Source organism: Lutra lutra, chromosome 4 (assembly GCF_902655055.1).
Source record: "Lutra lutra chromosome 4, mLutLut1.2, whole genome shotgun sequence".
Lineage (NCBI taxonomy): Eukaryota > Metazoa > Chordata > Mammalia > Carnivora > Mustelidae > Lutra > Lutra lutra.
Genome location: NC_062281.1, coordinates 186344573 through 186370804, shown reverse-complemented (window position 1 = coordinate 186370804; position 26232 = coordinate 186344573). Strand labels below are relative to the sequence as shown.

Here is a 26232-nt window from a genome sequence, read left to right as displayed (position 1 = left end):
TCCCATCCAAGCTCTTCGGGGGGAACCCGGCGGGGCCCGGGGCGGGGCAGGACAGGACCTCTTGCCGCAGCGCTCGCAGACGTAGGGCTTCTCCCCGGTGTGCTGGCGCACGTGCGCGATCAGGGAGCTGGCCTGGGTGAAGGCCTTGCCGCACATCACGCACTGGCACGGCTTCTCGCCTGGGGACGGCGGCAGGAGAGGCCGTCGGCACCCACGCCTCCCCGCGTGCCCTGCCGCCGCCCCGGGGCCGCTCACCCACCCGTGTGGATGCGGACGTGCCGCTGCAGGGCGCCGGGGTCGGCGAACTGCCTCTGGCAGTGGACGCACACGTACGGCTTCTCCCCGCTGTGGATCCGCAGGTGCCGCTTCAGGTTCCCTGGGGGAGACGCGGGGAGGGCCCGCCTGAGGCACTGCGGGGGGGGGGGGGGGGGGGTGCCGGAGGGGCGGGGTGCGGGGGGCCGGCCCTACCTGAGGTGGTGAACTGCTTCCCACACTCCCGGCACTTGAGGGGCCCGTCGGCGATGTGGATCTTCAGGTGAGCCTTCAGATTCCCCACCTGCGCCCAGGCGGGGGTCAGAGGGGCCGCCCCGCGGCGTGGAGACCTCCATCGCCCCCCACCCCACGCCAGCAGGGAAGCGGCGAGACCCGCCCATACTCCAGGGCCCTCGCCCTGCCTCCACCCGGGCGTCCCTGGCATTGCAGCCCTGGGACTCTACCCGCCCCGCCTCCCCCTCCGCGCCCACCCCCACGTCTCCCCCGCCGGCGCCGCCCCGCCCCCGAGGGCGCGCACACCTGGTTGAACTTCTTGTCGCAGTGCGGGCACTTGTGCTCCTTGTCGGTGTCGTGCGTCTCCAGGTGGCGCATCTTGGACGTGGGGTCGGAGAAGGAGCGGCCGCAGTAGTCGCACTGGTAGGGCTTCTCGCCGCTGTGCACCAGCTGGTGGCGCTTCAGGTTGCCCGACGTGGTGAAGAGCTTGCCGCAGTCCTCGCAGCGGTAGCGCGCCTCGCCCGAGTGCCGCTTCTTGTGCAGGTTCAGCAGGCTGATGAGCCGGTAGCTCTTGCCGCACTCCTCGCAGCCGTACGGCTTCAGCGGGCTGCGGGGCACAGGGCCGCAGGGAGGGGAGCGTCGCGGGGCTTGGGGGGCCGGGGGGCCGGGGCCGGGGGGGGGGGGCGGGGGCGCGGCGCACCTGTGGGTCTTCTCGTGGGCCTTGCAGGCGGCGGGATCCGAGAAGGCCTTGCTGCACTCCCGGCACGAGAAGGGCTTCTCGCCCGTGTGGATGCGGATGTGCCGCTTGAAGTTGCCGGTGTGTGTGAACTCCTTCCCGCAGTCCTGCGGGGGCGGGGGCGGGGGCGTCAGGGACCCGCAGAGGGCGGCGGAGGAGGGGGGCCCCGCAGGCGCAGGGAGGGTCGCACCTCACACTTGTGAATGACGGAGCCGTAGGCCTTGGACTCCGTGCGGTCGCCGTAGGTGCCGGAGCGCAGGCCCCGGGCCTCGGGGCCCAGCTCGTGGCCCGAGTCCGTGCTGGCCGACTCCTCGCTCTCCTCGGGGGCCTCCCCCTTCTCCAGCGGCGGCCCCTCTTCCTTGACGTCGGCCGCACCCTCCTCCTCCCGCTCTTCTCCTTTCCTGGCCGGCTCCACCTCCATTTCTGCCTCGAGAAGGGCAGACACTGAGGCCTTGGGAGGGCGAGAACCGGCCTCCCCAGGTGGTGCCCTCAGAGCCAGCCAGAGGCAGGGGTCTGGTGTCTGCAGCCCTCTGACCGTGGGCACCCGCTGGGTCCCGTCCGCAGACAAGCCTGCTGGGCACTGGCCTGGGAGGGTGCTGTGGGCTGCTCAGGGGGGGCCTGTGTCCCCAGGGCTAGCAGAAGCACGACCGACCGGGTACATCCCTGAGAACCAGAGGCCAGACTTGGGCCCAAAGCTAAAGCGGGACTCACCGTGGGATCCGCCAGAGGGGTCTGGGGGGGACCCAGGGGAACAGGTGAGTGCCAGCTACTGGGCCGGCTGGGGGCAGGGTACCTTGCTCCGAGCTCTCTGACAACACAGCCTCTGCCTCTGCGGCTGCCATGCTACTCGTTGGGTCGGGCTTGGGCTCTACAGGGGGCGGCTCCCGGGGGGCGTCAGCCTTCTCCGTCTGCTCGGCCCCTAGGTGTGGCATGGGAACACCGGAGGCGGGATTAGGGCCCGCCATCCAGGGGCTGGAAGGCTGTCCTGGACCAGGTCCCCAGCGGTGGCTGAGGCCCGGGATGGGGGCCCAGCACACCCCAACTCGGGCTGCTTATGCCTCTGCTCTGGCTGGAGCAGGCTACCCCGGTGCGAACAGGTCACTCTGGGTGACGAGAGCTCAAAGGGAACAGCGGTCAGTGCCGCCTGCCTCCCGACCCCAGGAGCCCCCCGAGCAAGCCGCTCGCTGCACCAGGGCCCCGGCTGCAGGGAGGGGATGGGACGGATGGCCGGGCCCTCGGTGCCACAGCTCACCACTGGCCGTGGTCTCAGCCTGGCCACCGCGCTCCTCCTTAGGCTCCCTGCCCAGGCCCGTCGGGGGACCGCTGCCGGTGGGCTCCAGCTCGCTCAGCATGGGGGCAGCTGCCTTCTCCTCTTTGGTTCTCTTGTCTCCTCCTGGAGATGGAACGGGACAGACCTGCCGTTTCCCATCACGTGCCCACCACCTGGAGGGGTGAGGTGGCCCACACTTGCTCGCTCTTCCAGATCCTCCCTGGGGATGCTGCTATAGAGTGGTTTGCCCGTCTGTTCCCGGGGCACCTGCTCCATACACCAGGCTGCCGGCCAGGCCCAGGATCACCAGGCCTAGCTGCCACTCCCGTGGGGCTCCCACGCTGGTCGGGGGCATACCTCACGCGCAAAACAATGCCACTCGTCAGAGCCAACGCTTAGGAGGGGAGCGGGGTCCTCTGCAAAGGGTGCCATGAGAATCTGGCCATACCCAGTGTCAGGAGGAAGGGCAGGAGAGGGGAGGGGCTGCCGGAGGGGCGACCCCCGTGTGCAGAGGCCTGGGCCAGGCACGCCCCCCAGCTCTGCGGGGCAGCAGAGCACAAAGCAAGCAAGCAGGTAAAAGGTGGGGAAGGGAGAGGCAGGCGGGCCCCCTGAAGGCCTTCCCGAGACTCTTACTAGCAGCCCACGGGGCAAGCAAGGCCAGGTAAGGAAACGGAAGCCCAGAGAGAGGAAACAGAGTCAGAGGCAACAGCCCACCCAAAGCCGCCTGCTCAGGAACAGCCTGCCAATCCTCTTACCTTCCGTGGCCGAGGCCACCGCGCTCTCCCCGGGGCTGGCGTGTGGCTCCGCAAGGGACTTGAGGGCATGGCAGGCTGCGATGATGTCCTGCATCTGCAGGAAGCCGGCCACGGCCAGCACATCGTCCACGTTCTCGGCGCTCAGGCTCAGCTTGGCCGTGTACATGAACTCCAGCACCTGACCCAGGCCTGCCAAGGACACAGACGGCCACCACGGACCTGCCTCAAGACCCGGCACTGGCAGCCGGCTGAGCCACCCCACTCAGCAGCAGGACCGGGATCTGTGGAAAGCAGAGTGGCAGGCCAGCGGCGCCCCCTCCCCGGTACTGGAGCCCGGACCACAGCCTCTGAAGTACCCCCGCGAAGGGCAGAGGGGGTGACAGCCACCCCGCATGGAGGACAGCAGGTGTGAATGCTCACTTAACACAGAGGACAGGGGTCACTGTCACTGTCACCCTGTGGAGAGTGGGAACGCCCACTCTCCACAGAGACAGTGTGAATGCCCGCCCTACACAGAGACAGTGTGAACGCCCACTCTGCACAGAGACAGTGTGAACACCCGCTGTGCAGAGACAGTATGAACGCCCACTCTGCACAGAGACAGTGTGAACGCCCGCTGTGCAGAGACAGTGTGAACACCCACTCTGCACAGAAGGTGTGAACGGAGTACTGAGAGTGTAAACACCCTCCCCACACAGAGGACAGTGGTGTGAATGCATCCCCCCCTCCCCGAGGATACTCTCTACCGCTCAGCCACCACACCCCCCACCACTGGAGGACACTCCAACAAGAGGGTGTCAGCACTGGCTCTCACGAGGGCTCTGTCACAACTATCTGACCTCCAAGCTAGTCACTGACCCCTCTGGGTCTCAGTTTCCATATCTGTAAACTGGGGGAACACCACCTCGCCCTAACCTTCTCATGGCAGGTCCTGCCATGCTGGGTTAGGAGCCAAATCTAAGACCAGTTCTCCCTCTCAATCCCCAGGTCTTCCTGACACCCCTCCGAGCTATAGCCATGGCCATCCCCATCATGGTCAGCATGGGGGTAGGGGTGCAGGATGGACTCGGCCATGGGAAGGGGTCAGGGGCTGGGAAGAGCGCACCTGTTCTCTGTCCCTCCTGATGAGCCTATCCTGGGTACACTCCAGCCCAGAGCTTACCGCGAGTCCTTCCTGTCAGTTCTCCTCTTACCACCCAGGTCTCCGTCAAAACAGGCCCCTTGAAGGTGGAAGGAACTCGGTGCCCACACTCTCATGGCCTGGGTCCCCTATGGGAGGCCTGGTGCAGCCCACAGCTTGAAGATACCCCCCCCAAGGAGGGCAGGGGCCACATCGGCAATGTCAGGAGGGCCGTGCATGGCACAGACCCGGCCACAGCCTCCGAGCCTCCGCAAGCGTGGCCCTAGACCCCACGGGGTACCTGCCGCGTTACTGATGTCCAGGTGTACCACATCCTTCTGGTCCACGAAGAGCATCTTGAAGTACTCGCTGCAGGCCGCCAGAACTGCCTTATGGGCTTTGAAGTCAACACCGTCCACCACAAAAGTGCAGTCACACAACAGTCCCAGCTGCCGCTGCTGGTTCAACTGCTCCAAGACGTGCTGGCTGTGCTGGGGAAAATCCATGGCTGCGGAAAGCCGGAGGGCCTTCGTGTTAGCACAGAGAGAGGACGCCAGCCCGCCTGGTGGGCAACCCCCGAACTCCCGGGTGAGAAACGCAACAGAGAATGGGAGAAGGAAAACCATGGAAGGTTGATCACGCCGGATTCCCTCTGCAAGCCAAGGCTGATCAGCGGCTCCTAGATCCCTGGGTTTACTGGCCAGCAAAGTTCCAAAAACCAAAAGCACTGAGGGACCAACACAAAACAGCTGACTTTGTGTCTTGCCAGGTTAACAACATTAGAAAGCCGAAAAACACACACAAAACCCTGATGACGGCGAGTGTTAAAAAAGAAAAGATGAGGGGCACCTGGGTGGCTCAGTGGGTTAAAGCCTCTGCCTTCGGCTCAGGTCATGATCCCAGCATCCTGGGATCGAGCCCCACATCAGGCTCTCTGCTTGGCAAGGAGCCTGCTTCCTCCTCTCTCTCTGCCTGCCTCTCTGCCTACTTGTGATCTCTCTCTGATGGATAAATAAAATCTTAAAAAAAAAAAAAGAAAAAAGAAAAGACGTGGTCAGTTTAACATCGTTTACAAAAAGAATGCATGACATAATCTTAGGAGAACAGATCTTTCAACTTGATACGTTTGGCCTGATGTAAACCTTTCTATTTTGTTTTTTTCCTCATTCTGTCAAGCACAGATGAGATGTGTGTCTGGGAAGCAGAGGTTCCCTCTCCCAGCGTTTCAGGAATTGGCCCTCTCCTGCGGCACCCACAGGGCTCTGGCTCCTGCCCTTGGGGGCAGAGATCTCTCTCTCTCTCTCTCTCTCTCATTCATAGGTTCAGGGAACTGCATGACGCTGGGGCGTCCTGTGCCTCCAGCAACCTCTCCAGGCTGTCCCGGGAGGAAGAGTGAACTCTGGCCCCTGACCCTGAGAGCCACTGGGCTGGCTGGTTTCACTGTCAAAGGCCTCACGTAATGCCTGGAAATCCTACAACTGTCTCAAGTGAAAATGCACAGAAAAATTCCACGGCCCGGTGCCAAATAATCACGAACCACCACAAGCCATGACTAAATAAGTATCTAAAACATTTCTCTCCTCCCCAGCGCCACACCAGAGTACGGCTCGGACCAGCATTTTACGGGGAAAACAGCAGGCCCTCGGTTTAAGAAAGACCCAGTTTCAAAGTAAAAGCCAACCCCCCCACTCCCGGGATGGCACTGCACAGACCCCCACCCGGGGCTAGGAGGCCTGGGTCCGCTCAGAGCTGCCCCAGGCTGCTTCTGGGCAGGTGGGAATGACACTTTGGGGCTCCCGGTCCCCAGGCTTCTGCAGCCCCTCACGGGCTCCCGCTGTTCTGTGACATCAGCCTCCTTGCGGGAGCCGTGACCGTGTATGGTGGTCTGGCTGTGATGAGCGAGGAAAGCCATGCCTGCCTCCTCTGCCAGGGGGGCTTAGGTGGCACCGATCGCCGCAAAGCCCACCCACCCCGTGGTGTCTGGAAACTTTTCAAGCAGGGCCAGGTATTTGCTAAGTCAGGGGAGGTCACCAGGCAGGCAAGCAGGCAAGGCTCTAGGCAGGGAGTGGGGCGTAGGGGTGACAACGGGCTGTGTGCCACATGCTGGAGGCCCAGAAATGGCCGTTCCTTCCCTCCAGCAGCCCCACGCTCAGCCTTCAATCCCACCCTTCACACACAGGCTCCCTCGGCTTCTTGGTTCTCCGCTCCGTCCCTGCTCCTCTGGGGGAGCTGAGAGGAGGAGCCGCAGGGACCAGACCCGGAGCAGCCAGTGTCTGCTGAGCTGCCCGCCCTGGAGTCAGGCCGGCCGGAGCCAAGGCCGCCACCGACACACGACCCCCCGGGAAGGCATCCTTCTGGGTCTTCAGTCCCTGGAACAAGCAAGTTCCTGTTGTGACCTGAAGGAACGAACGCGAGAATTCTGGCTGCTCTATGCCCGAGCCAGTAAAAACAAAAACAGAGATGTTTCTGGAGAACATGGAAAAGAACCAATGTCCAGTCCATGGGTCCAAACCCCCAGGCCGGGCCACTCAGGCCTGGGTTCCAAAGGCAGTACACACCGGGCAAGGGGTACACGGAATGACAGCGGGGGGCAAAGAGAGGCCGGGCCAGCTCACCCCCAGATCCGCCTTCTCACCAGGGCTGGGGGGTGAAGATGTGAGCGCGTGTACTCCCGGGCAGCCCCCGAGTCCCTGTCACTGGTCACTCCCTATGTCCCCAGAAGCCCAGGTGCAGAAACCCCTTCCAAATGAAAGAAAGGGAGAACCACCAGCACCCGGAGGGCCAGATGCTCCCTCAGCTTCAGAACAAGCCCACTCGGCACTTGGCAGTGCCCCGGCTCCTTCACCTTCCCCGGCAGCCAGCCCGAAAAGAAGGGGGAGGAAGTGTCTCCCAGGTGGAAAAGCAACCAGGGAGCGTACCCCCAACAACCGCACCCTCCCCCTCAACAGGGAGCATCCCCCCAACAACCGCACCCCTCCCCCTCCAAGGTAAAGTCGGTCCAGGCCCTTGGGCGGAGCCGGTGGAAGGCGGGGAAGGCAGAGCCCTCCAGCTGGAAGGCGATCTGACTTGCTGTGAAGGGAACCCCAAGACGAGACAAGACCCCAGAGTGGAAGGGGGCTGCCAGGAGCCCTGGAGCTGCCACGGGAAGGGCACAGAGCCGGCTCTCCTGCGGCTGGATGCGGAGGGGAGCTCTCGTTTCAGAGACCTTGGAGGGGCCGGTAAAGGTCCTGGGAGAGTGTGGCTGGTGGCCGGGTACCCCCTATACCCCAACCCCAGGACAGCAGCACGTACCCGCAGGGAATGTTTTCCACCCAACGCTAACCACGTTCTTGCGATGTGAGCTGTGGCCTGGACGTGGGTGTGGGGAGCGGGGCCCCCCCAAGGCTGCCTCCAAAGCTGTTCCAACGAAGAAACACTTCTAAGGTGCATCTGGTCTGACAAAATCAAAGAAAGAAAAGGAAGCAAAGGGCGCCTGGGTGGCTCAGTGGGTTATGCATCTGCCTTCGGCTCAGGTCATGGTCCCAGGGTCCTGAGATCAAGCCCCGCACTGAGCTCCCCGCTCAGAAGCAAGTCTGCTTCTCCCTCTGCCTCTGTAATCTCTCTTGCTTTCACTCTCTCTCAAATAAATAAATAAAATCTTTTAGAAAATAAAAATAAAAAAGAAAAGGAAGGGAGAAAACGGGAGAGAGGGGGAGACAGGAAGCAGCAGAAGACCAGGAAAGAGAGGGAGCAGAACGATGAGGAAGGAAGGAAGGAAGGAAGGAAGGAAGGAAGGAAAAGGCTGCAAACGCAGAGGAGCCTTAAACACAGGCCCCGGGCCCCGTCCTGGCCGTGGAGGCTCCCCGAGTGCTCACGGGGTCCCCCCCACAGGCTGTCAGCAGCACTGGGGTGTCATAACCCCCTAACTGGCAGATGGAGCTCAGAGGCCCCCCCAGCTGCCTCCTGCGCTCACCTCCGCCAGCTGGCCGCCCACTAGAAAGCTCCAGCAGCTCTTTTCTCCCTAAGGCAAAGGGGTGAGCAGGTGAGGGGCCCCCTGGCATGGTCCTCCTGTCAGAGGGGCCGCGCTAGAACCGGGCAGTGCCCCACCGCCAGAGCTAGGTGAAACACTAGAAGATCTAGAAGATCTAGAAGATCACGGCAATCCTCCCACCGTCTCCTGTTTCCTTCTCCACTCCACAGTCAAAGGAATCCATGGCGATCTGGCCAAGCTCAGAGGCGCTCGGGAGGAGGTGAGGGCACCTACCTGGACCACACAGCTAGATGTGGGGGCCCGCAGGTGCCGGGAGCTGCCCACCCCAGTCAGTGCACGCACCCAGGGGCCGCTGGAGCACAGCAGGATGGACAGCCCCGCCACCTAACGTCTGATCAAGTGCGGCTCTCCCAGCCCCGCCCCTGCTGCGCAGGGCCTTCACTGGAACGAAACTGGGGGGTCCCCTCTGCCTTACTTCGTCCTGCTTCAAGGGTGATCAATGTGGCCTTAAAGCTACTCTAAGACAGACCCTAACTACAGAAAATGCAAACAGAACAAGACCACGGAGCCCACCAAGCCCAAAGCCCTCAGGTTAGATGCAGAAAACTAAGCCCCAAACTGGCACATGTCCATTCCGGAAATGGCCTGACCTTCCAGAAACTCTCCACTGCACTCCTCATTCCTGCCCTGTGACGCTTCCCGTGACGCCGCCGGCTGCTCAGCGCTGATCCCTGACGAAGGGGGCAGACGTCTGGCGTCAGAGCTGTCCGGCCGGACACACAGCCCTGGCCTGCCTCACAAGGAATCCATCTAGGAACGGAAAGGCGAGGGACCTGGAGAAGCCTGCAGTGTGAACTAAGCAACGCGGACACGGACGGCCGCCGCCGCCAAGTCCCCCATCCCGCACACCTGCTCGGAGATCCCGGCTGGATCTGGGTGGCTCTGACCGACCAGAGCCAGGGACTCGGTGCCAGCTCCAGGTCTGGCCCTTAAGAGGGCTGCAGACTCCGTGCGGCTCTCCTGCAACCCAGCCACCCCACCGAAGGGATGCCCAGGCTCTCCTGTCGGGGCCCCGGACACGGGCCACATGATGAACTCAGAGGCCCTACTGGACAGGGGCATGCGAGGCGCTTTCCTGGACCTTCCAGCCCAGCTACTAGCTGAATGCTGTCATACGAGTGACCCCAACACCTCGACCCCAACACAAAAGAAACTGCCCGGTCAACCCACAAAATTGGGAGAATAAACTGCTGGTGGTTTAAGTCATGGAGTTTTGAGACGGTTGCTCACAGCGAGAGAACGAATATGGATGGTAAAGCTGTAAAGGAGGCGATGAGTAACAAAACATCCAGGACGATGGTTCTGTGTAGATGCGAGACAGGGAGGAGGGGGGAGGAGGGGGTGAACGAGAGGAGGGGGGAGGAGGAGGGGGGAGGAGGAGGGGGGGAGGAGGAGGGGGGAGGAGGAGGGGGGAGGAGGGGTCCTCCGAGACATTAGGAGTGCTCTATTTCTTGTCTTGGATACACCTAGATTTATTATTTATAATTTACTTATTATTTAAATTAAATTTTAAAATAATAAATATTAATAATAAATATTATTTAAATTAAACATATACATTTCATATACTTTTGTAGGGCAACATGCTTCAAAAGCTGATGAAAGTTGACAAAATTTTGAATAAGAAAAAAGTGAGGAACAGGTGCCAACCTCAACATTGCCGAGGCAGGGCTGTGCACAAGCACGCTCGCCGCCGCTCGCACTGGGGCTGCTCTGGGGCCCAGGCCTCACGTTTCAGGGTCACTGAGCCGGGGGCAGGGGCACTGGCCTGGGGAAACACACCCCGTCTCATTCATGCTTCAGTTCCAGAACATCTGCAAGCACACGATGACATGAGGAAGGGCTCTCCTTGGGTGGTGAAATCCCAGACCCCACGGCCCCGCTCCCAGTAACGACGAAATGGCATTTACGGGAGTCTCTTCAACACGGCCAACAACACGGGGCATGCACAGCACCACGGATCACCTAAAATCTAAGAACACGGGTACTTGCTGTCAGGTTCCGCTCTGAGCGCAGAGGCGGCAGAGCCCCTGGGGTCAGGCTGGGGAGGCCCCGGGCCGCCCTCCCACATCAGCAGTGGGTCGCCAGCATAGCCCCTCCTCCAGCAAAATGGGGCCAGTGGGACCGCCTCCCAGGTGAGGCGCAGGCTTCGGTTTGCTACTGTAAGCACAGAGCCTGTACGGAGCCTGACTCGCGGTAGACATTCCTCAAACTACTGTTACCAGGAAGCAGAGATGCAAATTATAGTTTTATTTTTAGGCCGCAGACCGTATCAGATGGTTTCTACATATCCTTTCCTGCTGGGTACCTTGGGTAACTATTTAGTGACTTGACCTTGTTAAGACGTTGTAATCATAACCCATTATTCTTTCTAAAAGCAATCTGGAAAAATCCCAGAGTCCAATTAACGTTAAGAGAGGGAGGGAGGGAAAGCAGGGGCGCTGGGCAAGAACCATTCGGAGCAATTTTCTCTGTCGGGGAAGCACTTTATATCGAACAACTGTTCTGTTAAACCCCAAGGGCGCTCCCGGGGGAAGGCCGGAGCGCCTGCCCAGAGCTCTCAGTGGGTCCGCGGAGCATGGCTCCATCTCAGAGTCAAAGGGGCATCTGTCGAACATGAAAGATTACCCAGGTTATTAGCAAACACTACATGGCATTTAGGGTTTCCAAACTGCCACACAGAGGGAAGCCATTAAGCCAGAAAACAACCAGCCTAGCACAAGGAGCTGCTGATTTGACAAACACAGTAAGTCCCTGGCTCCCCGAACACCGCTGCGCCCAGCTGCAGGCCTGGGCATGACTCAGCCGCCTCATGTCCAGGGGCAGGGGATTGGAATCACCACTCTGCTTCCAGATACCTGGCATTCCAGATTTTCTGGAAACACAGGTGGTTCCCATCTCCAGCTTAGCACACACAAACTCAGGCCAAGCAAATGGAAGTGTGGTTAAGCCTGGCAACCGTGACACCTACCGGCCCAACCCACCATCCACCCAGTGTGACACCCTCTCCCGTGTCAGGGCAACACCGCAGAGGCAAGTACCGACAACCAGCCCTTCTGACATTGTTCTCGTTGCCCAGCAAATACAGCTTTTATATTAAGCTCATGGTTCTCAAACTTTTTTTTTTTTTTAAGATTTTATTTATTTATAGGGGCACCTGGGTGGCTCAGTTGGTTAAGCCACTGCCTTCGGCTCCAGTCATGGTCCTGGAGTCCTGGGATCGAGCCCCATATCGGGCTTCCCCTGCTCTGCGGGGAGCCTGCTTCTCCCTTTCCCTCTGCCTCTCCCCCTGCTGTGCTCTCTTTCTCTGTCAAATAAATAAATAAAATCTTTTTTAAAAAAGATTTTATTTATTTATTTGACAGAGGGAGCACAAGTAGAAGGAGTGGGAGAGGGAGAAGCAGGCTTCCCGCCAAGCGGGGAGCCCAATGCAGGGCTTGATCTCAGGTTCCTGGGACCAGGACCTGAGCTGAAGGCAGATGCTTAATGACTAAGCCACCCAGGAGCCCCTGTTTCTCAAACTTCTAACATCACTTTCCCCTTTAGGGTAAATACACAAACTCATTCAGCCCTTCCCAACAGCCCCAGATTCTGATACTTGATCCTCTACTGGGTAATGGCTCCACTCTGAAAATCACTGCTACCTTCCACATAACCCCACCAGCCAAGATTCAGCTGTATTTTCTGTGAAGCTTGTATTACAAAAAAAAATATGGATTTTTAAACACCTAAAAACGTACCTAAATATAAAACTAGGGATGCTTGGGTGGCTCAGTTGGCTGAGTGACTGCCTTTGGCTCAGGTCAGACCCCAAGGTCCTGAGATAGAGTCCAGCATCAGACTCTACTGATTGGGGAGCCTTCTTCTCCCTCTGCCTGCTGCTCCCCCTGCCAGTGTGTGCTCTCTAACAAAAAAATAAAATCTTTAAAACTAATAATAAATAAGTATAAAATTAAGTTATTTTTTTTAAAAGATTTTATTTATTTGACACAGACAGACATAGCGAGAGAGGGAACACAAGCAGGGGGAGTGGGAGAGGGAGAGGCAGGCTCCCCACCGAGCAGGGAGACTGATGTAGGGCCATCCCAGGACCCTGGGATCAAGACCTGAGCCAGAGACAGACGCCCAATGACTAAGCCACCCAGGAGCCCCTAAAATTAAATTGTAATACTGCCTTTGCTTTTCAAATTATACAACTACCATGACCTCTAACAGGTAACCACACTTCTGAAGAGGGAATGGCCATCCCCTTCCCTGACACCCGAAGAACCCCCACTGCTCCAGGAATGGGGCTGAGTGGGAAGGCTGGCCAGTCCTGAGGAAAGGGCGGCCCCCTCTCCCCGCGCCAGTTTAGAACCCATTATGCCAGGACTTGCTATGGGGACGCTTAATGCTTGACAGAGGGTAGACTAAGGGCCTTGCTTCCACAAAGACAAACTCATAATATGTGGGACTTGGTGGCATCTGCTCCGTCTCCCAGCATCCCGCCCTCCACCCCAGTGCTCCCTGACCTGGCCTGAAAGGAGGCCCATATGTTGCCCTGCCTCCCCTATCAGGTTCAATAAACTCACTGCTGGGGCGGGACGACTGCTTACTAACTGGCTCCTCACGGTCGCTGACAGCACCTACCCCAGAACCTTGCTCTCACAGGGCTGTAAATCAAGTCCGGGAACAGGCCTGGCGAGTGGTGATTCCTGGCCTTTCTGAGTGCAACTAACTCAAGGTCAAATATTCTGCGGATCTTCATGAAATAATCATTGTACTTTGAGTGCTTGTTAACTGAGAAACTAATGGGCAAGACCACCATGAAAGAAAGCATTTCCATTCCACTAATCACAATGGCATCTATCCGTACTTGAGAAGTAACGAGAATGAGAAATATCCTCCAATATACAGAAGGTCTGTGGGGTCAGACAGCTGGGCAGGGACTCCTAATCACCACCGTCCCCTTTCAGGGTCGGTGGGCCCTAAATCAGGAAAAAGACACATGGAAAAGGCAAAAGCACTTCACAAACGCTGAATGAGCTTCTCCCCTGTGCTGGTTGCAGGTCTAACTAGAGCCACGAGTGTCGTGGGGAAGACAGGTCATAAGTATAATACATAAGCTCACAGACTAGGTGCTGTGAAGAACGTGAAACAAAGTGTGGAGACAAGAGGCTGAGGCTATTTAATATTTCAGAAAACAGTCAAGGAAGGCCTCTCAGAGGAGGTGACACTGAAGCAAGGACCTGAGTGAAGAGCAAGCCATACCACCATAAGCCCAGGGGCCATTGCAGGCACAGAGAAGAGCAAATGCAAAGGCCCTGGGGCAGGTGTGACCTTGACAAAGGGGCTGGCCTGCCTGGAGAGGAGGAAGCCAGCAGGAGAATGAGAAGAGTCAGCACCAGAGGCTGAGATCTGCCCGGGTCTTAGAAGTAAGTCAGGCTCTGGAGTTTTCCAAGTACGCTGCGGTGCGCCGGCAGACTGGGTGCAGAGGAACGATGACAAGCAGGCAGGAGGGGGCAGAGGGACACTGGGGGAGGGGCAGGAGATGGAGGCCCCGTGCTGGGGTGGAAGTGGTCAGACCAGGAAGCTGCTCGGGAGAGCCAACAGTCAGCTGATCAAGCGGAGGCATGCCATGAGAAAAGGAGTCAAGGACAACACTAAATCGTTCGCCTGAGAAACTGGCTGAGCACAGGTGCCATTTGCTGAAGTGAGGAATGATGGCGGGTGAAGGGAAGGCAGGGCACACAAGAGTTCTGTGGGGCCAACATAGCTGAGACGTCTACAGGAGGGCTGGCGGATAAGGTCACAGGATGGACCAGGGTCCCCACGGGAGCAAACAATGGACACAGAAGAGGAAACAAGGGCACCCAGGGGCTCGGTCGGTGATTTCGGCTCAGGTCATGAGACTGAGCCCCACGTCGGGCTCCGCAATGAGCGTGGAGCCTGTTTAAGATTCTCTCTCTCCGTCTTCCCTAACCCCTCCCCGGCCTCTAAAAAAAAAAAAAAGAAAAAAGAAAGAAAGAAAACGAAGAAGAGGAGGAAACACCAAAAGATTCAGATCCAAGGACACGCATGTGAATCGGGGCTCCAGTTTTAGCCAGGCGGCCTCAGGCAAGCTTCTCCGAGTTCGAGACCGCTCACCCGTTCAACAGGAAACCACCACACACGCCAGAACTGGGAGGACGGAAACAACAGGAAGTACTGCACGAGTCCTGGCAGAAGTGGAATCACACATTACTTCTCTACCAGAAGTCCGACTGACACACAGGCAATCAAAAAGGGAAAAAAATGAACCAAAACAAACCAGGTTATCCTAAGTGCACCCCCTTTACTCGTGAATCCATGGCCCCTCTTCACAGCAGGTGGAGAAAAAAGGAGGAAGCCACAGTCTGGTCCAAAGCCACCATAGCCCTCGGACTTTGTTCCCATCCGGCTTCAAACGTCTGCTGTGAGGCCTTTGTTACTGTGTCACTCGGGGCAGAAAGCCTGGGGAGAGTCGCCCATTCAAGTTAAATATGGCTAGATTCGGGGGGCGCAGCTGCACATCTGGTGGGCTACAGGACGGAGTAGCGGACACAGACTCCCAATCCACTGCGGAGCGCTGCCTGGGGCTGGTGCCCTGCTGGGAGCCCCAGCTCCCCCAGGAACAGGCCAGCCCTGCCTAAGTGCCCCCCCCAGGACCTGCCACTGGGGAGCAAGTCCCAGATGCTGTCAGCACCTTCTGATGACTTCTGAAGGGGTGCCACTCCCAGGAAGATAGGGCACCTAACCGCATCTAATAAGACGCATGAACAAAGGTGAGAAGGATGTTCAGATGGAGGATAGCATAAGCCTCAGGGGTGCCTGAGAGAAAATGGGGTGTGAGCGTGGAGACCAGGTGGAGGGAGGACAGCACACCTCAGCATGGAGAAAGAGTGGAACACGTGGGGAGACACGGGGTGGAGCCAGGCACGCAGGGCCATGCCCACCATGCCAGGACCCAGGGCTCACCTCCCCCCATTACCCCACCCCACACACAGCACGCATGCTGGGAGCCTGGCCAGGGACTTGGGCAGGAGAGGGCCATGGTTAGGCTCACATTTCAGGAAAGTCACTCTGGCTACATCAGTATGGAGAACAGACTGGAAGGGGAAGGATCAGAAGCAGAAAAAGTAAGTTAGAAAGTCCCACGGTGCTGGACCCTTGGGATGTGAAAATGGGACAATGTCACCCCCAGATGGCACCGGGAGGGTTTAGCTGGTGGCTCAGGATCTGCCACACGCTCACACAACCCGTTCAGAGCAGCTATGCTAACGGCCCAACAACTAAATATGATAATATCCTTTGAAAATTCTAAGTACCTCTTCTTGGAGTGGCTCAAAGTCCCTTAACAACGTACAGTACCCGACTGTTCCTAGGGGAAGCTGGGCCATGCGGTTTGTCCGAAACCATAAACCCAAGCCATGAAATCCTAGCTCATAAACAAACAAAAAGTCCATATCTCTGGACATACAAGAGATGGGGGGACTGGAGGGGGGCTCAGAGAAGGAGGGCAAGCACAGGACGGAGCTCTACTTTTCACACATATCATTTCTGCATTTTGTTTTACCACTTATAAATGTTAGCTATCAAGAAACCAAGTGAAAAAAAAGGAAGGGAAGAAAGAGAGAAAGAAACTGTCCCCAAAGTCAGAGCTTCTTCATTTCTATTTATTATAAAACCTTGAAGACATTTTCTACAAGACCTGATGACTCAAAACATCTCAACAGGAAAAAATTTCTCAGAAGGGAAATGGAAAATTATGGTAATTTGCACAAAGAATGTGTCACCAGAGAAATGTTCATGAGCAGAAATTCCTTACGGGGACAAAACTGAAAATCCCCTAGACGAGCAGCTGGCAGCCTCCACCAGCCCCAGCCGAGCCGCTCGGATACTGTGAGCGATGAGGCATGTGTGTGAGTGTGAGCACGCGCGCGCACACACACACACGTACAGCTCTACATGCAGCCCCAGGGAGCTGACAAGATCCTGGACCCAGTTACCTCTCCTGCTTTGGCATCAAACCAAAGCCAGTCGAGCACCTTGCACAAGAGGATGTAACCCTCTGCACCTCACTTTCCCCGCTGTAAAATGGGGGTGATGACACCTGTTCCCACCGCATAAAGCAGCCATGGCCGCCATCGCTCCTGCTTGTCACACATGAAGCCACACTAGGGATACTGGTGAGCCGCAGACAATAGGGGAACCGAACGCTGGAACCCCTGCCCTTTTACAAATGGACGGTGAAATCTTATCAGGCCCCCAGGACAAATGAAGTTTTAGCCTAAAAGCAGACCAGGCAAAGGCCTGCCAATGGCAATGCTGACTCCACTCAGTGGTAACCGAAACACAAGACAGAGGCGCTCAGCCTGGAGGGCAAAAGCCTCCTGCTTCCTACAAGGTTGAGGACCCGCTGTTTGGAGGTGAATGTATCTGGATTTCAAGGCAGCACATGCGTCTCACGTGGCTGACTTTGACTGGCCTCGCTTCCTTCCCAGGATGGTGACTGCTAAGTTCCCTCCCTTCTGGGGAAGATATAGTAAGTGTTAAATAAATGATTTCATTAACAAGATCGCCAGATTGCAAATGCGCGCATCTGAAGTAAAACAGATACCGTGTGCCTGACGATAAAAAAAATGACGCATTCACCCAGCACCGATTTTCTTTGAAAACTTTCCCTGTACTGGAAACCTTGAACAGGAACGACACAGGACGTGTATCTATACGGATGGAGGATGTATACAGCAGAAGCCAACGTGAAATTGTATACTGACTACCCCTGATAGGATTAAACTGAAAAATATTTAGTGAGACTTGCCTGGGGAAAACTAAATGAGTGCAAGGCTATTTCGGAGGAGTGTTTGGGGGTATCACACCAACTCACGTTAGGTCTGGGTGAAGAGCAGTCAGGGACTCAATATCTCAACTTCCCAGCATCTTTAAAAACTGCTGGGCTCCTCAACTCCAGCGGCGGCAGTGCGGCTCTAGAACTCTGGACAGGAGCCCTGGGAGTTAAGATTAAGGAAGCTCAGGGCCCCGGCTTGTCCTTGCCCTTGAGCGAACAGTGCTGGCCGGCCTCCAGCCCCTCACATCCCCTCCACCTGCAACAGCGGTGAATCAGCAAAGAAGCCGGAAGCCTTTGAACGGACCACTTGCCTCCCTGGCGGGTTTTCAGCCACTGACTTTGAAGTGAGAGCTTCTGAGGGAAACTTGGAAGGCATCCCCAACTACTGCCCGGTTCCCGGTTCCCGGTTCCCAGTCTGAACGCAGGGAGCCTGAGAGAGAGACAGAAACAGAGATAGAGACAGAAAGAGGGACAGATGGATACACAGAGGTATAGCGGGCCAGATACGGAAAGAGTGTGTGCACGGCACGACTGTAAGGCATGCAGACCAGCCCCCAGGGGCCGCTTGGTGGTGCCTCAGGGAGAAAGGTGCGGAACCTGAGCTTAATTCTTAGTATGAAAGGCTGGTCAGAAATCTAAATGGGGCGCCTGGGTGGCTCAGTGGGTTAAAGCCTCTGCCTTCTGCTCAGGTCACGATCCCAGGGTCCTGGGATCCAGCCCCGCATCGGACTCTCTGCTCAGCAGGGAACCTGCTTCCCCCTCTCTCTCTGCCTGCCTCTCTGCCTACTTGTGATCTCTCTCTCTGTGTCAAATAAATAAATAAAAATCTTAAAAAAAAAAAAAAAAGAAATCTAAATGTTCTTCCTCTCCCCCCCCTTCCCTCCCTCCCTCCCTCCCTTCCTTTCCTTAAGTAATTTCTACACCCAACACTGGGCTCACACTCACAACCCCGAGATCAGGAATCACACGCCCCCCCCCCCCCCCCCCCCCGACTGAGCCAGCCAGGCGCCCCTCCTTGCTCTATTTCATTCATATTACCCTCATCGTCCCACCTTCCCAAAAGTAAATACAAATTTGGCATGAATATTTATAGCCTATGTTGTAAATAAGGGTTAGTGGTCTGGCTATACAAAAGGCTCCTCGCACAAACAACAATGAAAAGAGATGTCCCCAGAAGAGCTTGTACTGGGAGGCACCTGGCTGGCTCAGTCAGTGGAGCATGTGACTCCTGATCTCCGGGTTGTGCGTTTGAGCCCCATGTTGTGGGTAGGGAACACTTAAAAAAATAAAAAAAAAATAAAAAAAAAAAAGAAAAGAAAAGAAGCTTGTACACAAAAGTTCGTGACAGCGTTACTCGTAATAGTCAAAGGTGGAAAGAACCCAAACGTCCATGTACTGACGAATGGGTAAATAAAACGTGATCTGTCCGTGCAAGGGGATTCTGGGCCATAAAAAAGTAATGACACACGCTACAACACTAATGAGCCTTGACAACACTGTGCTAAATGAAGTCAGCCAAAAGAACACACGTTACATGATTCCATTTATATGAAATGCTCAGAACAGACAAATCCTTAAGGACAGAAAGCAACTGTCGAAGGCTGACAGAGACAGAGGAGTGGGGAGTGACTGCAGATGGGTGGTGGGTTTCTTTTTGAGATAATGACAATGTCTTGAAAATAGTGGTGAGAACTATACAACTCTGGGAATATGCCGCAAGCCATTTAACTATACACTTTAAATGGGTGACTTGTGCACAACATGAATATCTCTACAAAGCTGTTACAAACAATTAGTAAGAAAAAAAAAATCTCCCAACAGCAAAATGAGTCAAAGAAATGAAGAGGCAGTTCATAAAAGAAACATCGGCGGTCAATATATTCTGTATGGGAAAAAGATGTTCAGCCTGACTAATAAAGAAATATAAAGTGGGGCCTGGGTGGCTCAGTGGGTTAAAGCCTCTGCCTTTGGCTCAGGTCATGATCTCAGGGTCCTGGATTCGAGGCCCGCATCGGGCTCTCTGCTCAGCGGGGAGCCTGCTCCCCACCCCACCCCCGCCTTTCTGCCTACTTGTGATCTCTTTCTCTCTGTCAAATAAATAAAATCTTTAAAAAAAAAAAAAAGAAAAGAAAAGAAGTACAAGATACCACTTCCAGGATCAAACTGGCAAAAATCTAAAAGATAGTTTCCACCCTGGGCCAGTGCGTGTTCATGAAATGGTACCTCTGTCTCGATGGCAGCCTGCCCACATGATGCAAAGTTTGAATTCATTCATTCGTTGGGTAAAAGCCAATGCTTGGGTGTTGGTAACTGATCCGAGAACCCACAGTGCAGATCCTATGGTTTCCCAATCTGATGGGGATTTCACCCGGCTGGAAGGAAACTGTGAGTCCTGGGAAAGGACTGTGGGTAGGGCTGTGGGGCTGTGTGGCTGCGCCCAGAGAAAACACAGCCTTGCTAATACATAAGTGCCACCCTGTGAAGCAGCTGGGAGGTTACAGAAATCATAGGCTCTTTGTTTCCAAAGGGGTAACTGGAATGGCTGCAGGGGCTGCCTGCAGAGGGTTCCAGGCTTCAGGCTCCTTCATCGATCCCAGCAGTGATCCTGTGGAAAGGCTCCCCAACGGCCCCAACCAGGCAGATAAGCCAGTCAAGCTCAGAGGGGTTGTCAGCTGACCTAGGTAGCACTGACACACCCCGATTCAAGGCCACGTCCAGATACTCTAAAAGATAAGAACTTTCCACTTCAGAAAAAGACAAAAAATTCCATAGACAAATAGACAGACATGGAATACTAGGCTCTACAGAGATCCTTAGCTTGTCCCAAGAGGGCAAATTCTCTGTCATTAATTGGCACTTACCCACACCCTCTCCTTATACTAATAAGGTTACAAAACATCTTATAAAAGCCCTAAGTGGACATCACTAAGTCTTCATTCAAATCTGTTGCCAGATGAAACACAAAATTAAGACTCAGAAACATCTTGATTTTCTGGAGGCAGGGCACATTAGGTACCCAAGCCAAGTCTCAGAGCAAACATCTGCAAATGCTGAAGAGAACTTGTGAGACAGCTTTTAAAATGCACCAAAGAACTGGCAAGTCAGTAAGGAACACTGAGGGGTCAAACAAAGTCAAGCAAAGGCTGGAGTATGGAGAGCAAGGGGAGCTTTGAGGGTGGGCGTCAAAGCCATCTGCAGAACGGAGCAAGCAGGGGTTCCCTCTCCCTCTCAAGGGCAGAGGTCTCATGGGAGCGCCCTCCAGAATAAAGCTGGGGCCACAGAGAGTTACACATCAGTGAAAAAAAAAAAAAAAAGACTGCACAGAAAACTGCCTATATCAAATCTTGGCATCAAATGGGAGGAGGGTAAAATCCCTAGATGGCCCCCAAACAGATGAGAGCCCAAACTCACACATCATAAAAGATACGCTTCCGGCAGATAAAAAGTGATGCCAGAATGAAAGTATTAAATGCAAAAAGGAATGAGATCTAGTCAGTAATAAATGAGTAAATCTAAACAATACTGAACTAATGATGTCTTCTAAAATTTTGAAAGGAACTAAAATACCCATCTACAGAATAAAAGGAAGGAGTGATGGGAATTAAAGTGTGCTAAGATCCTTAACTGTTTGAGAGGAGGGTGTGAGAGACTAAAGTTAGACTTTGGTAAGTTATATAAAGTAAGAGATATACCATGCTCATGGAAGGTTCAGTATCATAAAAATGTCAATTCTATCCAAAATGATGTGGAATAAGTTCAAAGCAATGCTAATAAAAGACTGCAACAACTTTTATGGAATTTGACAAACACAATCCAAAGTGAAGATGGGGTGCCCAGGTGGCTCAGTCCTTAAGCTTCCACCTTCAGCTCACGTCATGATCCCAGGGTCCTGAGATCGAGCCCCACATCAGACTCCCTGCTCGGCAGGAGGTCTGCTTCTCCCTCTCCCACTCCCCCTGCTTGTGTTCCCTCTCTTGCTGTGTCTCTCTGTCAAATAAATAAAATTTTTTAAAATAAAATGAAGATGGAAGAGCAAAGGGCCAAGATCTTACCAGATGCCAAGAAACTGTTACATAAAAATTTAATCATTAAGTCAGTGTGATATCAGGACAGAGATAGAGAACAAACGGTAAAGAGCTCAGGAACAGATCCACACATTTGTGGACACTCACTACATTATAATGGTTACTGGGGACATACACAGATCCACAAGAAAGGGATGCATTTTTTTAATAAATAGTACTAGGACAATTTGGTACACTTACTAAAAAAAAAAGAATCAGCTCCTTACCTCATAATACACACAAAAATAATCTTAAATGGGCTGAAAACCTTAATGTAAAACACAAAATCATAAAATGTTTGGAAGACAATACTTAGGGGATTATCTTTATAAACTTGAAGTAGAGAGGAAGTTCTTTAAAAGGAACATAAAGCGCTAACCATAAAAGAAAAACAGCGATGAACCTTAAAATTAAGAATTTGTTAAAAAAAAAAAAAACAACAAAGGGGCGCCTGGGCGGCTCAGTGGGTTAAGCTGCTGCCTTCGGCTCAGGTCATGATCTCAGGGTCCTGGGATCGAGCCCCACATCGGGTTCTCAGCTCAGCAGGGAGCCTGCTTCCTCCTCTCTCTCTGCCTGCCTCTCTGCCTGCTTGTGATCTCTGTCAAATAAATAAATAAAATCTTAAAAAAAAAAACAAAAAAAAAAAAACAAAAAACTCCAGTGAAAAGACTAGCCATAAACTGGAAGCAGGGAGTAAAAGCACATATAAGTAATGAAGGATTCGTATACAAAATAAAAACCAAAAGCAAACGAAAAGTCTATATACAAGAAAAAGACAACCGGAAAGGAAACTGAGCAAAAGATTTAAGCAGCTGTTTCACAGAAGCTGAAACCTGAGTGACCAATAAGTGCATGAAAAGATGCTTAGCCCACTAATAATCATGAAAATGCAAATCAAAACCACATGAGATATCACTCCCATCAGATTGCTAAAAATTTTCAAGTCAAGTAAAACCAGAGTTGGAAGGATGTGAAACAAGCAGAGTTGTCAGCTGAACTGTGACCTGGGGAAAGCACTCTGGAAACAGTCAGGCATTATTTGGTTGAGCTGAAGCTCACACGCGCTGCGATGCAGCCCCACTCCTGGGTCCACACCCTGCAGACGTGGCACGTGCTTTCCAGAAACGTCCACAGCAGCACTGTCTCAGCAAATACCGAAAACAATCTAAATGTCCGTCAGCAAGAGAAAGGACAAATAAATTCTCTGGCAATGGAACATATCCATCTGAGAAAGCCAAGTGCAACTATGGGCACCATGGATCACCCTCCAGAACACACGCTAAGCCACCAACATAAGACACCAAAGAAAACAACGCCATTATGTTAAGTTCAACGGCGCGCACAATGAGACAACACATTGTTTGGGAATACGAACACACATGGTCAAACTTTACAGAAAGGCAAGTCAGTGATAAAAGCAAAAGTCCGATGACCTGGGGGTGAGACCGACCAGGATCAGGGAGGGGGCATCCAAAGCTAATGGTAACATTCTTATTTGTAAACTGACTGCTGGCCACATGGGTTTCCTTGTATCTTTATTCTTTATACTGTGCATGTTCCTTTGTATCTACTCAATATTTAACAACTTACCAAATTAAACAATGTTCTTTCTGACTTGAAACAATGTTTGGAAGCATGAACTTGGGCAGCGGAATTACAGTGAACCAGGAAAGTCCGTGACCGGCCCCCGGCCGCCCTGGGACTACCAGAATGAGAAGAGCTTCACCCACCAGGCTTCAGAGCCGGTGGAGACACAGCTTCCCGCTGGGCGGCAGCGCCTCCCATTTGGGACAGGAAGGTGGCATCTTGGTTGAACAGTTCCAGCATGGGAAGTGGGGTGGGTGGGGTGGGGAGAACGGGCGCCACTGCCAGGGCTCTTAGGATAAAAAGCTCGATGCTTTTCTTTCTTTTTTGGTTTTGTTTTTTTCCAGTTTTACTGAGAAATAATTGACACACATCACTGTGTCTGTTGAAGGTGAACTTGGATGGTGTGAATTCCCATTTGCTGTGAAATGATGACCGCGACAGGTTCAGGCCACTTCTCATAGGGACACAAGAAAGGAAAAGAAAACATATTTTTTGTGATGAGGGCTCACAGCATTTACTCTCTCTACAACCCGCCTAGATGTCCCGCAGTGCCAGCTATCCTCACCAAGTCCTCTGGCAGATTTCTGATGCTACAACAAAACCCACCACATCTGCTTTCTGGCCAGTCCCACCCTCAGCTGGAACTCCACCTCTGAGCTCTGCCTGTAGCTGGCTGTATAGACAGGAGTGAGCAACTCTCCATTCTAACCAGACCTTTGGCTTTCTTCCTTTGAAGCTCAAGGCTTCAGTATCCAGTTCCCCACAAGTAGGCTTGACTCCCCGAGCCCAAGCCCCGGTTTCCTGTAGAAGCTGTGGTGATGACATGAGGGAGGTCTGCTGTAACTAGCCCTTGGACTTGAGGTCAAGCTGCTGCTGGCCCCAGCACCTCTGAGAGGGCCAGGCCTCCGAGCTGACGCTCAACACACACGCCTGCAGACAACCCAGAAACCCCTCAGTGCTGCAAGGCTTCCTCTTTGACCTTTATTATTTCAGTCATCTAGAAACTGTGACCAGCAAAAGGAGATAATGGTCTCCAAGACGACATGCTTTGGGCACACAATGTATTTGGAGTTTTTCATTTTCTCTGGGGTTGGATCCCTCCCTTTCGTGGTGCCACCCTGCCGAGACATGGTGTCTGGGAGTCTGGGTCCCTTCTTGCCACCACCCAGGCACCACCCTTTGAGGAATTCTGGGAAAGTCTGAGCCTCCTAGTCTTTTACACAGCAAACTGGCCGCACCCCGAAGCCCCGCCCACAGCCGCTGCCCTCGGACCCGCAGGGGCTCTGCCCATGCAACCTAATCAAACCATGTGACTCCTTAAAAATGGTCTTCCCAGGACAACACAGGGACAGACGGATGGACAGAAGAGCTCTGGGAGGACCCGCGGATATTACTAACAGCTATCTGGGAGGGGAACTGCGTGAGGCACAGAAGCTATGTGTTGTTGTTTTTTTTAAAGATTCTTTTTTTTTTTTTTTTTTAAGATTTTTTATTTATTTATTTGACAGAGAGAGAGCACAAGCAGGCAGAGAGGCAGGCAGAGAGAGAGGAGGAAGCAGGCTCCCCGCGGAGCAGAGAGCCCGATGCGGGGCTCGATCCCAGGACCCTGAGATCATGACCTGAGCCGAAGGCAGCGGCTTAACCCACTGAGCCACCCAGGCGCCCCTTAAAGATTCATTTATTTACATTAGAGAGAGAGAGAGGATGAGTTGGGGGCGCGGGGGGGCAAAGGAACAGGAAGAGAGAATCTCAAGCAGACTCTGCACTGAGCGCTGGGCCTGACGGGCTTGAATCCACGACCCTGAGATCATGACTCGAGTGGAAACCAAGAGCCAGACGTTTAAGCAGCGGTGGCACCCGGATGCCCCTCCGTGCTGCATTCTTCCGAGCCTCCTGATTTGTGCACCTGGGCGTATCCCTCTAGCAAACATTCTTTTTCTTCCTCTGCACACTTTGTTGCTTGACCCTCTCAAGGGTCTTTTCTCCTAACACATAACACCAGTCACCAATGATGGTGTCAAGGGCTCCAATAAGCACTTTTTAAAAAATATTTTATTTATTTATTTGACAGACAGAGATCACAAGCAGGCAGAAAGGCAGGCGGAGAGAGAGGAAGGGAAGCAGGCTCCCCGCCGAGCAGAGAGCCCGATGTGGGGCTCAATCCCAGGACCCTGGGATCATGACCTGACCGGAGGCAGAGGCTTTAACCCACTGAGCCACCCAGGCGCCCCTCCAATAAGCATTTTACATCCATCACCTCTTCGATAATTCTGGCCAGTAAAGTTATGGGTGAGGTCATCCATATCCCCACTTTGCAGCTGGGAAAACTGAGGCTTGGAGGCCGAGTATTTTGCCCAAAGGAACACATCTGGTAAGGATAAGAACTAGTCCGAACCCAGGGATGCCTGACTTAGAAGTACTGCAGGGTTCCAGCTGGGGGCGATCTGATCCCAAGTGATGTATGGCAGTGTCTGGAGATACTTCCACTGCCTGAGCCGTGGGTGGGTGGGTATTATGGGCATCTCTGGGTGGAGGCCAGGGATGCCACAGCCATCCTGGAGTGCACAGGACGGCCCATAACAAGGATTTATGCCGCCCCAAAGATCAATAATGTCAAGGCTAAGAAACCACACTCTATTGCAAAAATGCAGAAAAACCATCTCCCAACGTAAATGCTCATCGTCAGGTCACACAGCTCACCAAGTTTATGTCCACACTCCCGCCAGGTACGAGATCCACCAACAGACACCAGATCACCCATCCTCTCTTCTGGCGATAGCACGCCAACCGCACATCGCACCGGAGTCCAGGTCAGCCCAACTGCCAGTCCCCCTTCAGCCTAGCAAGGCTGAGCACCCGCCCTCCGACAACGTTTACTGAGCATCAGCTATGTCCCAGGAAATGAGGTACACAGTGGGGCTACCAGAAGAAATGATCCCCTGTCTCTGCCTGCGAGATGCTGGTGGGCCAACAGGGAGACAAAGGAACCCATTATTATAATGGGAGATCCGAATGCACTGGGAGATGAGGGCAGGGTGCTAAGAAATCAACAGAGGAGGAGCTCCGAACTCAGCAGTGGCGGGTGGCCAGGCAGCACCCAAAGAAGGCTTTCCAGAAGCATCCGAGCTTGGGAATTAAACAGGCAGAGGCAATCCTTCCCTTCCCAAAGGATCCTTCACCAGACCTTTCAGTGCATGCTCTCTGAGAATCCACAGATGGACACCTTTCATTGGAGAGCTTGGTAGAACTCACAGAGCAGTCGCTGATCCCCTCTGCGCCATCTGGATAATCCCTGCCTTCAGGGAGGCCACAACCCGGTTTCCCTATGGGTGCGGG

General features: G+C 54.3%; 1 protein-coding gene across 3 annotated transcripts in view; it reads right to left on the bottom strand.

Moving 5' to 3' along the window:
• Positions 1-26232, bottom strand: part of ZBTB17 (zinc finger and BTB domain containing 17) — a 32299-nt gene that overhangs the window by 2615 nt on the left and 3452 nt on the right. For 2 of the 3 annotated variants that reach the window (XM_047723560.1, XM_047723559.1), the window contains 10 exons: positions 4669-4875; positions 3248-3436; positions 2475-2615; positions 2016-2141; positions 1413-1645; positions 1187-1329; positions 793-1093; positions 469-556; positions 260-376; positions 59-179 (listed from right to left, as the gene is read on the bottom strand). In XM_047723560.1, coding sequence (XP_047579516.1) covers positions 59-179; positions 260-376; positions 469-556; positions 793-1093; positions 1187-1329; positions 1413-1645; positions 2016-2141; positions 2475-2615; positions 3248-3436; positions 4669-4873 — 1664 coding nt within the window. In that variant the 5' untranslated portion in view covers positions 4874-4875. Of the gene's footprint in view, positions 1-58; positions 180-259; positions 377-468; positions 557-792; positions 1094-1186; positions 1330-1412; positions 1646-2015; positions 2142-2474; positions 2616-3247; positions 3437-4668; positions 4876-17284; positions 17308-26232 lie in introns of those variants that run through there. The other variant, XM_047723561.1, reaches the window with a different exon arrangement.